The sequence below is a fragment of the Meles meles genome, chromosome 1, assembly GCF_922984935.1.
Source record: "Meles meles chromosome 1, mMelMel3.1 paternal haplotype, whole genome shotgun sequence".
NCBI classification, from domain to species: domain Eukaryota; kingdom Metazoa; phylum Chordata; class Mammalia; order Carnivora; family Mustelidae; genus Meles; species Meles meles.
The window spans coordinates 208,170,294-208,186,083 of NC_060066.1; the positions used below are offsets into that span (position 1 = coordinate 208,170,294).

At 44.5% G+C, this 15,790-nt stretch overlaps 1 protein-coding gene across 9 annotated transcripts in view; it reads right to left on the minus strand.

The window, feature by feature from the left end:
• VPS13D (vacuolar protein sorting 13 homolog D) overlaps positions 1-15,790 on the minus strand; it is a 256,878-nt gene that overhangs the window by 138,352 nt on the left and 102,736 nt on the right. For all 9 annotated transcript variants that reach the window (XM_046008769.1, XM_046008742.1, XM_046008734.1 and 6 more), the window contains 8 exons: positions 14,730-14,865; positions 13,562-13,609; positions 11,257-11,407; positions 10,946-11,156; positions 6,041-6,288; positions 4,381-4,572; positions 3,946-4,072; positions 2,351-2,493 (listed from right to left, as the gene is read on the minus strand). In XM_046008769.1, coding sequence (XP_045864725.1) covers positions 2,351-2,493; positions 3,946-4,072; positions 4,381-4,572; positions 6,041-6,288; positions 10,946-11,156; positions 11,257-11,407; positions 13,562-13,609; positions 14,730-14,865 — 1,256 coding nt within the window. The remainder of the gene's footprint in view (positions 1-2,350; positions 2,494-3,945; positions 4,073-4,380; positions 4,573-6,040; positions 6,289-10,945; positions 11,157-11,256; positions 11,408-13,561; positions 13,610-14,729; positions 14,866-15,790) is intronic.

Sequence of the window (15,790 nt, forward strand, 5' to 3'; positions counted from 1 at the left end):
AAACAGACAAAGTCTGAAATTCTGTACCTAAGAAATGCTACATAATACTCGAATAAGGAGATGTGCCCTATTTTTTTTTTTTTTCTGGAAAGCACTGTCAGAAATCGACATTCACAGCTAGCTGATCCTAACCAATACAAAGTCTGCCTAAAAAAGATATATTTAACTTGATATTGCAAGAAGAGTCTACAGTATCAAGACCCAATTTAAGGGTCTCCCGGGTGGCTCTGTGGTTAAGCACCTGCCTTCAGCTCAGGTCATGATCCCAGGGTCCTGGGATCGAGCACCTCATCGGGCTCCCTGCTCAGCGGGAAGCCTGCTTCTCCCTCTCCCACTCCCCCTGCTTGTGTTCCCTCTCTTGCTGTCTCTCTCTCCCTGTCAAATAAATAAATAAAGTTTTAAGAAAAAAAAAGACCCAATTTTTTAAAGCAGGCTATTTTATGTCCTTTTTCATCTTCGATTGCCTTGGCAAACTCCCAATAAATGAGTATCTGTTAAGACTAAAATGTACAAAAATCCTTCTTTTTGGAGGTACATGTAAGGCTAACTGGCGAGGTCCTCCCTGGCTTTTCATCTTGGGACTTCACTTTTAAACTCTCCTGATAGGGAGCTGGTTATCTCATTCTTCAAAAATATTCAAGGGAGAGATTCCACAAATTCCCTTGATAATACATGCCAAGATCTCATGATCCTTAGGAATTATAAAGCTCTATCTTAGCCCACCCCCTCTATCCCTTTCTTTGGTGTAACAACAAAATTCCTATCACAGTACTGTTCCTAAAAACATGACTTTTCATGAATGTTCCTCGCATAAAAGTTTGTAAGCGTCCTCACACCGTACTTCTGACCAGCGACCTGTCTGCCTCTCTGCAGGTGAGGCAGGTGCTTCCTGAGGGCCAGCTGCTCAGAAGCCACAAGCTCCACTTCTCCCCGAGTCTGTCCCAACTGTGGCTTCTAGTCAACGTGCGGTGTCTTTCTTTGGGAACTGTCTCAAGGACAAGACACCCTGGCAGATAGCCAAACGCAGCCTGAAACGCAGCCTTTGCGTATACTCAAGAGGTGAAACAATAGATGCAAAGACAGAGTACAGAAAATGACCCACAGCAAACAAACTAATAATAATAATAACAATAATATAAAAGAAAGAAAGAAAGAAAATGATCCCTGCCGGGAGGATCACAGAAAGTTTATTTCTTCTACTAAAAATCTTAACGTCAACCTTAAAGGAGACAGTTCCCAGGAGAACGCATATGAATTCATGTTCCAAAAACAGTAAAAGGAAGCTGGGCTTGGAAGGGACTCTTGCTAATAAGTCCTCAAATACTTAAATATACCTCTGACCTTCTTCGGGACTCAGGGTAAACAGCTACATGAAACCGCCTCAGATTTTCCTTCTACAACAGGACTCTTTGTAGCTGCACTGACCGATTACAGTTGCCATTAATCCTGAACGGCTATTTAAATTCATTAAAATCAAGTGCAACGAGAGACGCAACTCCCAGGCCACACCTGCCCCATCTCTGTGTGCTCGGCGGCCACACGTGGCTAGGGCCATCATCGTAGAGAGTTCAACGGACAGCGCAGTTCTAGAGGGTTTTCCGGCATTCAACACTCCACAGTGCTTTGAGATCTTTGGAAATTATATACTAAAGGAAGGGTGCGCTGCTAACATTTTAACCCGAGACATATTTAAGTCAAACTTATCTGCACCCTTCAGAAAGTGTTCTGACTATTGCAGATGGCTACGAGGAATGTAGGAACAGCCCTCTCCCCTTCCTTCAATACCCTCCACCTCAAGAAGTTAAACTAGCTTAGGGGCTTCTAATTACTATAACTGCTATGTACATCTTATGATATTTTTGCTTCAAATGCGTATGCCCCAGTCATAATCCTACTTCTGACCCAGACTTGCCCTTTGCATCTGGGCAAGTCACTTAACCTCTCTGCTTCAGTTTCAAGGAGAACAATGCTTCTTACCCTCTTAGGGTTGGCAAGTTTTAATGAATGCGTGGGAAATGCTTGGAGGATGAAAGGCATTCTAAGTGTTCCTATTATTCCCATGAAAACCAGGGATTCAAGCCAAACCGATACTTTCCTGACACAGGTGAGTCTGAAATTAAACAGAGCCCCAGACCTCAAAAGGGCAGTATTTTGGTGGCTCCTTGGATGCCGAGGAGAACAGATCTGTGTTGATATCAATCTAGCATTCAGAGAACAGATACCTGACCCAATGCCAAATGAGAAAATCAGCACTTGCAGCCTGGCCAAAACGTATGGCCAGCTTATTCCTCCAAGCCTGAGGTCATCGGCCAATGGTTCTGATTCTCCCGCTGCTCCAAATGTAACCCACCAATGTTATAGATCAGCCCTGGGCGGTTTCCTTGCTGGATGACTTTCAAAGCTCGGACACCACTACCACCATCCAGTGAGAAGCCCTGACACCAGCCCGGCATGCCTTCAGGGTGAATCCCCCTTCCGATTCTCATCGTGCAGCTGTGGGGCAGAAAAGCAGAGATATATGCATTCAGCCGTGAGAAAGTCTTAACCAGGAACCGCTGCTGTATCTGCCACCCCAAACCAGAACCCTAACACGGACTCCTGCTCACTCTCGTGTGACTCCCCAGCACAGCAGGGCAGTCAGCCAGGGGCCAGAACCCTGATCTTAGAGGCGCACACGGTACTGCAATGTGTGAAATGTACTGACACCTACACCGGGACACGTTCGGAGAAAACAGGATTCAATCAGCTTAAACCATAAGGAAAGGACTACAACACCTTAATCCTCCGGGAAACAAGGAGTCGAGGCAAAGTGATACTTTCCTATCTCAGGTGTTTCAGGGGTTCGTGAAACACCTTGACCGTAAGAGCAAAGGATGTACACGACTGTGCACCCCAGAAATGTATGTGCAGGAGATGCAGCTCATGGGGTTTTCTTTCCCAGGCCTGGTAATGTTACAACGGCAAAGCGCCATCTGGTTGGCCAGTGTCTTGTCCCGGGTCCTGGAGACAAACTTCCCGAACGTGTGCTCCGACTGTACCACGAACCAGCCATGTAGCCTCAGTTTCCTCGTCTTACTATGAAACAGTACTTCCCGCCCTGCCTAATCCACTGGGACGTGGTGCGCAAGGCAGAGATGCTTCGTGAACCGTGGGTTCCCTGGGTAAGTCAAACTGGTTCTTGATCTAGAACCATCAGCATCCTCTCGGTAAAGGCGTGAGACTGTGTCAGGCTGTCTGTATCGCCCTCCATGTCCCGTCAGTCCCCAGTCGGTCCGAGACTGCCGCGTCTGCGGCGCTCCTGAAGCCGTCCTCCCTCGGTGGCCCCCCTGCACTTCCCTGCAGCAGGGGAGGGCCCTGCTCTCACCCCCCTCTGAGGAAGGCTCTAAATGAGAAGACTCCTATAAAAAGCAGAACATCACAACCAAGAACAAAAGGGAATTTGTGCTCCTACCACAGGCCCAAAGGCCAGGTCATCTAAACCTCGCAGCCGCGGCTGGCCCCTGACTTTAAACACGCAGTGAGGGCTCCGAGCTCTTGAAATGGCACAGTTTATTTCGAAAAACACCCTGGGCTGGGTCAAGGGGGCGGACATTTTACCAAAGGGCCAGGGTACCTCCCCTCTGATGCCAGCTCCGTTGCCCATGCTGACGGCTGCAGGAGAAACCCACAGAGAGCGGGGAAGGGAACACGTGGGTTCTCCCCACTGGCCGAGTTATGAATAGAACTACTTCAATACATGTAAAATAAAACTAGCTTTCATTATAAGCCCACCAAATGGTTTATTTTCAATCTCAAATGACACAGAAATTAGATCCGAAAAAATCCCATTAGGTCATAGTCCTACTCCCCCGCCAAGCCCGGACTGTTATCTACAGTATATTTCCACTTGCACGGATACACTCTAGCCTTTGCTAATTTCCCCTTCCCATAAAGAACGGTACTCACAGGTTTGGCTGCTCTCTGTCAGCGTAGCAGAATAAGAGAGGGCTCAGGCTCCGGGCCAGCTCGTGTTCCTCAAACTGGCCTGCGGCATCTGTCTTTGCATTGTCCTGTCTGAAGATCAGTGGTAACCCTTTAGGAAGGAGGGGGAAAATTTACATCAATCCCATCCAGTCTACGCAAGACAGATGCAGACGGTAAAGGAGAAACATCATCAAGAGGGAGAATCGTGAAAATCGAATTTATTTGGTGGGCTCGGCTTGTTGTCTGAAAAGACGCTTTTGACCATGATTAAGCACTTATTATGGAAGCAGGAGGGTTTCCGCAGCTTAGACTGTTGAAGTAATCTATTTGTATTGGCTCCGTTCAGTTAGCTGAGCGAATAAATCTGAATTCCCATGGCCAACGCCAAAGGCCTACTTGAGCGGCCTCTGTACATACCTGTTTTGTTAATCAACCAATACGGAGCAGAAATGAAGATCTTCAAAGACCCTTCTGCTCGACACACGATGCGGATGGTGAGGTTCAGCTGCCGCCGGTTGATGTCATACAGTCGCATCCTCACCATGTAGTTCTGGGTTCCCGGTGGAATGAGCAGTTCCTTACACAGTGGAAAATTCTCCAGGGATACCCCTAAAGAAGATACAAGCCATTGTCTGCCTGGGTTCTCACTTCGGTTTGTCAAACGAGCCTGCAGCCAAACAAAGTTGGGCTCCTTTCGGAGAAATCAGGAACTACGTCTGTAACTGGCAAAAGTCTCATCAGAATGGCCGTTTTCCTTTAGTCGGGGGTGAGATACATGTGAAGCAAACCAGACGGTCTGGAAGGTAGACCAGAGAGTCCGAACTGCGTCATCAGAAGGACGACACTACCGAACAGCTATCAATAACAGCTATGAGTGCTGTGAGCTTCAGGCCCGGGGCTGGGCAGGAACCTCAAACACAGGGAAGGCGAGCACAGGGTAAGAGGCAAGGTCTTGGGCAGTCACACGGCCTGGTTTCCAATTCCCAGTCTGTCCTTACCCGCTGTGCGATTTGGCAGGGGGTAGGGGTGGGGGAAGCTTACCTCGCTCGCTGTGTCTCCTCTGCCAAATGGGGAGAACGGGTCTGTCACAGGACTTTTACTGAAAGTGATCATCCCGGTGGAGCGTGAGCGGGAAGGTAGGAGTGCCAGGTGTGCGTGCAGTTGTGGGGGGCGGGGACATCTGCATTTTCTACAGGGCTCCAGGAACGTTTGTTGGAGAGATACTTAAATGTCAGAACAGACACCTGTTTTCTTTAGAATGGATGACTAGCACTGCGTTGTTTTTTCCTTCTAAATGAAGCTCAAGGATTTACATATTTGCTGAGATGTCAGCAAGTCACCGTTGAACATGCTGCTGAAGTTCAGCGAGTCTGGGGATCCTTGCCTGTCGAATGGGGCTAACAGCTGTCTGCCTGAAACAGGGGTTGTGTGAAGACCGAATGAGAGGACACAGTGAGGTCATTCGCGCAGCTGGAGCAACACAAGTGTCTCCGTCATCCTGATTCCAATGTGACTACGACAGACTTAAAGCAACATACATCCTGCCCAAACTCCAGGCACCCCTCTTGGCCTTAAAGGCTGCAAATACAGTAACGGTTCTCTACGTTGAGGTCGTTTACGTCGTTTATCTCCGTCCCTGAGAATCACCTGGTGTGTAAACCCCAAACCTCGGATCACGTGTGTGAAAGCAAGCACCTGACTTAATGCCTGGAGCCCCGTGTGTGCTGAGCGCATGTCTTCCCCTTTCCTGAAAAGAGGAGAGACCCAGGATCTTGCTCATTTTACAGCCAGGGAAAAAAAGCACTGTCTGAAAAGATGAAACGACTTCCTATAGTCACACATCAAGTGCGCAACATCAGAAAAGGGGCTCTGTTTAGTCCTCCCTCTAAATCTTCTGGATTTGTTCAGTTTTTCTTTTGATGATTTTCTAAGAAGTTTCTTTTTTTTTTTAGTTGCATAAGTCCCTTGAGCTGGGTTACTGAGATATCATGTGTGCTATAATTTCTCTAAAATTCACAAAGTACTCGGTGACATTTCCATAGAATTACCACCAATGATTCTTGGACTAAACCCTCACCTAGTTCAATGTTCTGCGATGTATCAGCTGTGTGGAGGGCCACCTCTTTGCCAGGTTTCAGGGTCCCATTAATTGGCATCCCTTTCACATAAAAGTCAAGTTCACAAGGTAACAAGTTACAGATGACCACAGTTGGAAGGAGGTATATGGTATGTCCAGGCTGTCTGAAGATCTGTTTTGCACTATCAGAAAATATGTTTGAGGGCATATAATCCGGGTAATTCTCCTTCTTTATGGCCACACAAAACCTATGGAGACAAAACACTGTAAAAACCAAAGAACTTGAATTTTTCCTCCTCAGTGGAGTATGAGAAAGTATACCTTAAAATGGTTCAATAATGCAGTAAGATATCATTTACTGAGGTATAATTAAATCACACTAAAAACGGGTCATTTTAAATGCTCAGGTTGGTGAGTTTTGACAAAAATGTATACCTCATTATCCGCTACCCGAAACCAGTTATACAATCCTTCTCTCATTCCGCAAAGTTCCCTCCAATGTCATCTCCTAACAAAGAAGCAACCACTGTCTTTTATTTGTCATTTACAGATTGGTCAAGCCTATTATTGAGCTGCATGTAAACGGAATGATACAGTATTTACCACTCCCTGTGTCTGGCTTTTTGTGTGTCTACACAAAAGAGGAGGTGTCTACAACATGCAGCCGTGCTGTTGTGCGCATTAGTAACTTGACCCACAAGACAATGGATGAATATGCCATTTATTTATTGATTGATCATCCTGTTGACGGCCAGCTGGGTTGTACCTCCAAATCAGTTTAGTGAGCATGGAAATCCGAAACATATCAAGTCTTCCAGGGGGGCCTAGAGGGCTCAGTCGTTAAGTGTCTGCCTTCGGCTCAGGTTGTGATCCCGGGATCCTGAGATCAAGCCCTGCATTGGGCTCCCCGCTCAGTGGGAAGCCTGCTTCTCCCTCTCCCACTCCCCTTGCTTGTGTTCCCTCTCTCGCTGCATCCTCTCTGTCAAATAAATAATTTTTTTTTTTTTAAATCGAGTCTTCCAATCCACAAACTTGGTTAGTTTTCCACTTAGTTATTGGGTTTTCTTTACTATCTCTTGACAAGTTTTGTCATTTCTAGCATAGAAGACTAGTACATAATTCCTCTGATTGATTCCTGGGCAATTATGGGTTTTGGCGCTTTTCTTTTTAAAATCACCTTTCCAAATGTTCATGGCCAGAATATAAGAATACAACTGAGTTTTGTAAGTTGATCTTAAATCCTGATAAATTTATCAGGCCTCATGGGGTGCCTGGGTGGCTCAGTGGTTTAAGCCTCTGCCTTCGGCTCAGGTCATGATCTCAGGGTCCTGGGATCGAGCCCCGCATCGGGCTCTCTGCTCAGTGGGGAGCCTGTTTCTCCCTCTCTCTCTGCCTGCCTCTCTGCCTACTTGTGACTTCTCTCTCTGTCAAATAAATAAATAAAATATTAAAAAAAAAATTTATCAGGCCTCATAATTTTCCTGTGTAGTCCATGGTTTTCTACATACATGTAATTTACATACATTAAATTTTGTCTTTTCAGATCTTTAAGCTTTTTCAATTTCTTGTTTATTTATCCATATCACAACAGCTAGGACTACTACGGCAATATCAAATGAAGTCGTTGGTTCTCAATCTCAAGGAAAAAAGAAGTTTAAAGTTTCATCATTAAGCATGATGGTAGCTGCAGCATGACGGCAGCTGTAGGTTTATGACAGATGCCCTTAAACAGACTGGAAAAAGTCCCTCTGGTTCCTCATTTGCCGAATATTACCATGAATGGGTGTTGAATGCTATCACTTTTTTTTTTAAATGATTTTCATTTATTTGACAGAAAAATCACAAGTAGGCAGAGAGGCAGGCAGAGAGAGAGAGGGAAGCAGGCTGCCTGCTGAGCAGAGAGCCCAATGCGGGGCTCGATCCCAGGACCCTGAGATCATGATCTGAGCCGAAGGCAGAGGCTTTAACTCACTGAGCTACCCAGGCACCCCTCTATCAAATACTTTTTTCTTTGTTTGGCATTTAATGAGTAATCTGATGGGTTTTGTTTTTTTTTTTTTTAGTCTTTTAGGTTAATATGGTAAAATACATTTATCTATTTTCAAATGTTTGTATAATCTTACATTCCTAGAATAAACCTCACTTGCTGGATTTCTATTTGGTAATATTTTGTTAAGAATTTTTTTTTATCTCTTGGGGAAATATGAGTTTGTAGTTCTCTCTCTTTTTTCCCTCAATAATATCTGTCAGTTTGGGTATCTGGTATCTGGTATCTGGTATCTGGCCTCATAAAATGAATGAGGAACTGTTCCCTCCTACCCGGCTTTCTGAAAGACTTTGCACAGAACTGGTGCTATTTCTTCCTAAAATGTCTGGAAGAACTGACTAGTGAAGCCATATGGGCCTAGAATCTTCATCCTGGGAAGGCTTTTTATTAAAAATTATATTTAAGGGGCTCCTGGGTGGCTCAGTGGGTTAAAGCCTCTGCCTTCTTCGGCTCAGGTCATGATTTTAGGGTCCTGGGACCGAGCCCCACATCAGGCTCTCTGCTAGGCAGGGAGCCTGCTTCCTCCTCTCTCTCTCTCTGCCTGCCTCGCTGCCTACTTGTGATCTCTGTCAAATAAATAAATAAAATCTTTAAAAAAAAAGTTTATAAAAATTATATTTAAGAGATACTGGGCTATTTGGATTTTCTATTTCTTCTTTGTGCCAATTTTGGTAATTCATATTTTTTTAAGAAATCTTTCGTTCCAGGTTAGAATTTATTTGTATAAATTTGTTCATAGAAATCTCCCTTTAATGTCTGTAGGATCTGTAATAATGTCTCCTCTTTTCATTCCTTATATTGGTAACCTATGTTTTCTTTCTTTTCTCCTTGATCAGTCTTATTAGACATCTAACCAAATTTATTAATCCTTACAAAAAGCCAAACTGACACTATTGATTTTCTCTATGTTTGTTTTCTATTTCACTGATTTCCACACTTATTTTTATCAGGTGCTTTTCCTATTTGTTTGTGTCTAATGTGCTGTTCTTTTTCTACCTTAAGGCAGAAGCTTAGATCATTGACTTTACATCTTCCTTATTTTCTACTAAGACCATTAAAAGCTACACATTTCTCGGGATGCCTCAATGGCTCAGTTGGTTAAGAGTCTGCCTTCAGGGACACCTGGGTGGCTCAGCTGGTTAAGCGGCTGCTTTCGGCTCAGGTTATGATCCTAGCATCCTGGGATCGAGTCCCGCATTGGGCTCCGTGCTTGGCGGGGAGCCTGCTTCTCTCTCTCTGTCTCTGCCTGCCACTCTGTCTGCCTGTGCTCGCTCTCTCTCTCTGACAAATAAATAAATAAAAATCTTAAAAAAAAAAAAAAAAAGAGTCTGCCTTCAGCTCAGGTCACATCTTAGGGTCCTGGGATCAAGTCCCACATCAGGCTCCTTGCTCAGCGGGGAGCCTACTTCTCCCTCTGCCTGCCACTCCCCCTGCCTGTGTTCTCTCTCTCTCTCTGACAAATAAATAAATTTAAAAAGCTACACATTTCTCAAAAAACCAAAACACTCTAGAACTGCTTTTGCTGCTTCCCCCCATATTTTAATGTCTAGTTGTTATTATTATTCAGTTCAAAAAAATTTTTTAAGATTTTATTTATTTACTTGACAGAGAGACAGGGAACACAAGCAGGGGGAGTGGCAGAAGGAGAGGGTGAAGCACACTCCCCACAAAGCAGGAAGCTAGATGCAGAACTTGATCCTAGGACCCTGAGATCATGACCCAAGCCAAAAGCAGACGCTTAACAACTGAGCCACCCCAGGTGCTCTAAAATATTTTGAATTTCTTTTGTGATTTCTTTTTTTGACCCTTGGGTTATTTAGAAATCTACTGTATAATTTCCAAATACTTAGGGACTTTACAGGCATCTTATTGTTACTGATTCCCAGTTTAATCCTTTTGTGATAATGACATTTATTGTGTATGGTTCCAATTCTTTTAATAGTTGCTGATCTTCATTTTATGGCCCAGTAGATGGTCTCTCTTGATGACTATTATACATACATGAAGTGAGTGTACAGTCCGGAGTTGTTGGTTCAAGTGTTTTATAAATGCCAACTATGACAAGCACTGATGGGCAGCACTGTTCAAATCCTTTCATATCTTTATTGTTTGCTTTGTAAATTACTGACAGGAAAGTGTTAAAGCAGTCCGTTACAGCTGTGTGTTTATTCAATTCTCTCTTCAGTCTGTTTACCATTGGCCGATCTGGGTAAAGGGCAACACTATTCTGGCCCTTCTTCTGTAAGTTTAAACGAAATGAATCCCTGTCTTCACTAGAGAGAAAACTAAAGCTGATAGTCTCTAGTCTAAGTAAGTTTAAAGTCCAAGTTCAGAAGGACCAAACAATACCAACCCAACTCTAGAAATGTATTACTTACACTCTTCAGGAGGGGAAAGCAGGAGTCTAAGTGATTAGATAACTTTGTTAAGGTCCCCAAGGAATGTCAGTACTAGGTTCACAAGGCTTCCTCCAAATTCTTTTGAAATCTGTCATTTGAAGAACTTCCAACCCCAAGAACCTGCTTTTCAATTTAGGAATGGGAACTAGAAATATTTTTTTCTTCCCTCTCTACATGTCCTCTATTCCTGCTGATGCACCCATACAAGTTTCTTACCTTACATGTGTGAGTAGTGTGTGTGTTGGTTGTTTCTCCCATAAATACCAAATGATAAGCAACAGTCCCACCCCCCCCCAAAGATTAATAATCGAATCCTTATAAACTCTAACACAAGGACTTCAGGAATAAGAACTTAAGGGTTTTAAACAAGCACAAGTGAATCACTAAGGGTCCACAGAGAGAAAACAAGTTTTTTTTTTAAAAAGCAAAATTCACATGCCATTGCAGCGCTGTGCATACCTGAAGAATCGGCTTTTGTCCAAGTCCATAGAGTGGCACTCTCGTTTGCTGCTGCTAACCTCTGCAGTCTTCACTACATTGGTCCAGTGAATAGGAGCCTTACAGAAAAACACGCCCAATCCTTTAGGCCGGGCCTGCAGCCGCCAGGAAGTGAGATGTAAAGGCACCGCGAACGAATCCCCTGGCATGATAGCGGGAAGCACCACGGGCTCTGTCACAGAAAAAAGGGTCAGCTTCTTCAGGGAATGCTCTTCCACCCAAAAGGCTGACCCTCGCAAGACAAAAGGAAGACAGACTACGGCAAAACTCACTGTCTGGAGCTGACGGGCTATCCAGTCTCAGCTCCATGGGCGTCTCAAGCCTGTTCTTTACAATGAGGGCAGACCGGACAGTGATGACTTTCCGAGCGCTGCCTTCCATCGTCACAGCAAAGACCACCCGAACAGGTGGGAGCGAAGAGAACTAGGAAAAAGACAGGAATAAAAGAACCATAGCTGGGCTCTTGAAGAAACTCAGAAAATGTAACAATACCAACCAGAAGGCCCAAATCAAAATCTTAGTATTACTATAACCCTTCAATGAAATTAGTCATTAAGCCCTAAAATCACTCATCTTTCACGGGACTGAATATTCTACAGAGACACACACTGTTAAAACGGCCAACTGTACACATTTCTAGAAAGCTAGATACTCTACTCAGACGTGGTATCACAAAATGTGTCCCAAAGAAAAATCAGTCCTAGGCCTCTAGACACATTATAAAGAAACTAAGACCCATAATAACCTATTAAATCTTCCAAACTTCCTGCAATTTGATAAGAAACTGTCTGCTGGAAATTACCCTTCATTCACCCAATGCCCTTGGGTTCCTATACATCAGCCCTTATATGGAAACTATGAACAAGGCTTGTTTTCAACTCTACTGGAGGGGAATAGAGATCATCCAAAGCAGCTAAACGTTCAGGAACACTGGGGTCAGACTTTGCAAAACATGAAATGATTTACCTTCTGTGGTATTTTTCTCCCAGATTACCATTAAAGTGAGAAACACTCCTCGAACACTAACAATGGGCTGGATACAGCCCAACACACACAGAAAAACAAAGAAGTCTTTCGAGGTTAGAACTTGTCTTTGTAAAACTCAGGAGAGTGTGTAGGAAAGAGTTGTCTGTACTGGCATGCCTTTCACAGGAACAGTAATTCGTTTTTCCCCCTAAATGTCATGAAAATTACACTCTAGGCCCAGACGCAACTCGGTGACATGCCTGTAAAAAGGCAACGTTTGTTTTTCAAAGGACTTTAAAATCAAACTGCTCTTCCTCACAACTCTTTCGGCTCCGTTCAGCAATCGCTTTTTCACAAACAGGACACTGAGGCTCCGAGACTCAACAGGGCAGAGGGAAATCACTTATTTTTGGTCTTGGGTTGCAGCCGCCACTTCGTTTCCACACGTTCGCTCACACAGTCGACACACGTTTCATTCTACTACCAAGTGCCAGGGAATTTTTTTTTTTTTTTTTAAGTATCAAACCCCACATCAGGTACACCAAAGAGAAGGTTTCTGCTACCATCATTCTTTGAATGAGTGTCCAGAACTTACTGACAATGCTGTTTTTACTGGAGAAACCAATGACGCCACATCCAAGCGTTCATACTACCAACTTTCTTATTAAAACAAACAGTACGTGGAAACCAATCCTAATGCACAGTAAAATGAAGAGTTCCATGTTTTGAACCAAGTCTTCCGGGAAATCCCAAGGCACAGACAAACTGTCGTTTTTGGGAGGGTTTCTAGAGGGACCCAATCTAGGGCACACCCAGCAGCAAAGCGCCCACTGACCTAGGCTGGTAAAGCCCAACAGAGTCAAGGCCAAAGAATGATGGTTTAAACTTTGCTGCTCCTGCCTCCAAGCTTACCTAAAATCTCACGTTTCAGAACTCACTACCACCAGAGAGAAGAAATAATGAGCAAAAACCTGAAGACAGTTTTTTAATATCATCTTCTAATGGTGTTTCAAAAGCCAAATGGAAAAAAAAAATCTTACTGTTTTTCGTTCTTATTTACTTTCATGACCTTGGGACCAAAACCTAGGAAATGCATATAGCCAGCCATACAGGATTAATTTATATTTTAACATAGAAAGAGAAAGGGGGGCACCTGGGTGGCTCTTTCGGTTAAGCATCCAACTCGGTTTTGGCTCAGGTCTTGATCTCAGAGTTGGGAAATTAAGCCCTGTGCTGGACTCCACGTTGGGTGTGAAGCTTAAGATTCTCTCTCTCTCCCTCTCCTTTTACCCCTCTCCACTCCATGCCCCCCACCCCACACATGCACACACACTCTCTCTCTTCTTAAAAAGGGAAGAGGAGAAGGGAACCTTGGACCACACATTTGCATTTTCTCCTCCTCCCCTGTAACTCAGTCTAACATACCAAGTCAGTGGAAGCATTTCCTTGAAAGTTCTTATCAAAGGAAGGTAATTGTTAATAAGAAAGGACAAAGATGAATTCTAATCACATTCAGGTGACACAGTGCTGTGATCAACAGGATGTCTATGGACGGTTTGAACGCAGTATGTATGGTCAGTAAACACAAGGACACAGGAAACCCATACTCACATAAACCTGGGGATGAATAATATTCGTTCTGCTGCTTGGGCTGCCAATCTAGGAAAGAGTCCAGAAGTCAGAGAGTCAGCACAGACCTAAGATTACAGGCATCATTAAATTCAATGACAATGTAATCTGCTTGAAAGGGTGGGATTTATAAACACTCTTAGCAAAGCATGGTCTGCCAGGAAGAGAAAACATCTTATCTTAGAGGATATGGGAAAAATAATACTTATTTTTCAACCATTCCACATATACAGACTTTCTCCAGGACACATCAGTACAACAGAAAAGTTTCCTTGGGGGAATTAGTCCTTTCCTGACTGGATGTAAATTTAGTAGGAATGTAATCTAGAAGCTTCCTTTTTTAAGAAACTTGGGGCACAGGAGAAGTGGAAGAAACAGTGTTCTCCGAGAGTATTTTTCATGAATAAAAGCAGAAAAAGGAAAGCGATGATGGTCCTTGCAAATCTGCATTTTCCCACTCGTCCCTGGCCCCCCAGAGAGGAATGCAGTTCTACAAAGCCGGACTGAGCGCCGGGCAAGAGCACCGGCAGCGGCCACACCGGCCAGGATGCCAGCGTCCAGCTGCGCGTTCTCGAGGAGGAGGCCGCCGGCGTCACTCCCCAGGCCGGCCCTCCAACCCCTAACACCGCAGGCTGGGGTGCCATTAGGGTGAGGGCATGTGAAAGGATGTGTGATCAGAAAACGACTAACAGTGGACATCGGTCTTGATGCCAGAAAGGAGAATTTGGAGACACGGAGACAGAAGGATCAAGGAACAGCGTTATAAGAAACGTAAAGAAGATCCTGTAAAAAGGAAACATAACCATATGCAGCAACGGAGCCAATACACGTTTGGCAGATTAGTAAACTGCCGGTTGGGCCAACCGAATATAAGATGCATCTGCAGAGTGAGGGAGTATGTGTTCACAGTAATTTGGATCTTGTTTTTTCTACTGGAATTAACCATGGGTGGCTTATCTACATATCGACTACAAATGCCTATGACTGACCCCAAATTATCTTATGTCTTCTTCCTAGAGCTAGGGGAAATGAGGAACCAGAAAAGCTCACTAGAACAAGGTTACAGGCTTAAGCGTCGGACCATCTGGCATTCAGGGCATGTGGCCAGGGCACAATCATGCCACTAAACCCCCACTTGAAAGCCACACACCGTAGAGGAAGATGAATTCTTATCCGGTGCTGCGTAGCGGAAAAATGTCCCAACTTTGTCCACAGACACGGGGCTGACTTGCTCCCAGCCGTTCACTCTCACTTGCAGCTGATGAATCCGGAGGTCGTGGGTGTGCCTATCAGGCAGAACATGGGAAAGGACATTAAGCACGATCTTAAAAAGGGAAGGAAAGTAGAAGCAAAGAGTCAAATCTGATTTACTATATAACTACATAAAAACCCAGTTGGCTAAGCCTTTTGGTGATTACCTAATGCAAGAAAAATCAGGAGAATATTTTAACTGGGTGTTATACTTAAAACAACCGCGTGAGATCTGTAAAGCCTGAGCGAGAGTGGCATTTGCCCTCCCTTTGTACAAACTTTGCAAATCCTGTGCACAAGCCCAGGTCCTTCCCCCACCCACCCCCACCTCTATAAAATCATGACGTCAGCTAGAACCATTCCAGTGGGCTAGTAAAACTGTTGTACCAGCAATTTCATCATAAAACCACACTCTCGGAAATGCATAAAATGACAAATTTTTTCTTGGTTCCCTTGTTGCATATCCTACTTCTCTGAGACCCACATTCCGTTGTTTGGCTTCAGTCCTGCAAGACTACAGACAGGTTATGAGAGACGGAGCCCTTGGCGTTTCAGGGCGAAAGTGCCCAGCTGAAACTGGGGCAGAAGGCAGTGGGCAGAACAGGAGGCACAGGAGGAAACTGCACATTTAATTCTATTTTAGATTTTGCCTAATTCAAGCCAGAAGCCTGAAACGGGAAACTGGATTTGAGGCTGACAGGAAAGGGGGAGGGAGGCAGGGAATGGGGTACAGTGTGCCAAAGAGGGAAAAACCAGAGGAGGCATTTATTTTGATGAATTCAAGCAGAACAGTGAGACTTGAAATGGGTTACTAGACATGTCCGCTAAAGCGGAAATGACAAAGAGGTCAAACCCCTTCTGACACAAGGGAGGCGGTGCTGGTGAAGAAATCCAGCCAACAGTTCTATAATTAGCTTCTCCAGGAACTTTGTGGAACAAGAACACGCTCACTTGTCCCTG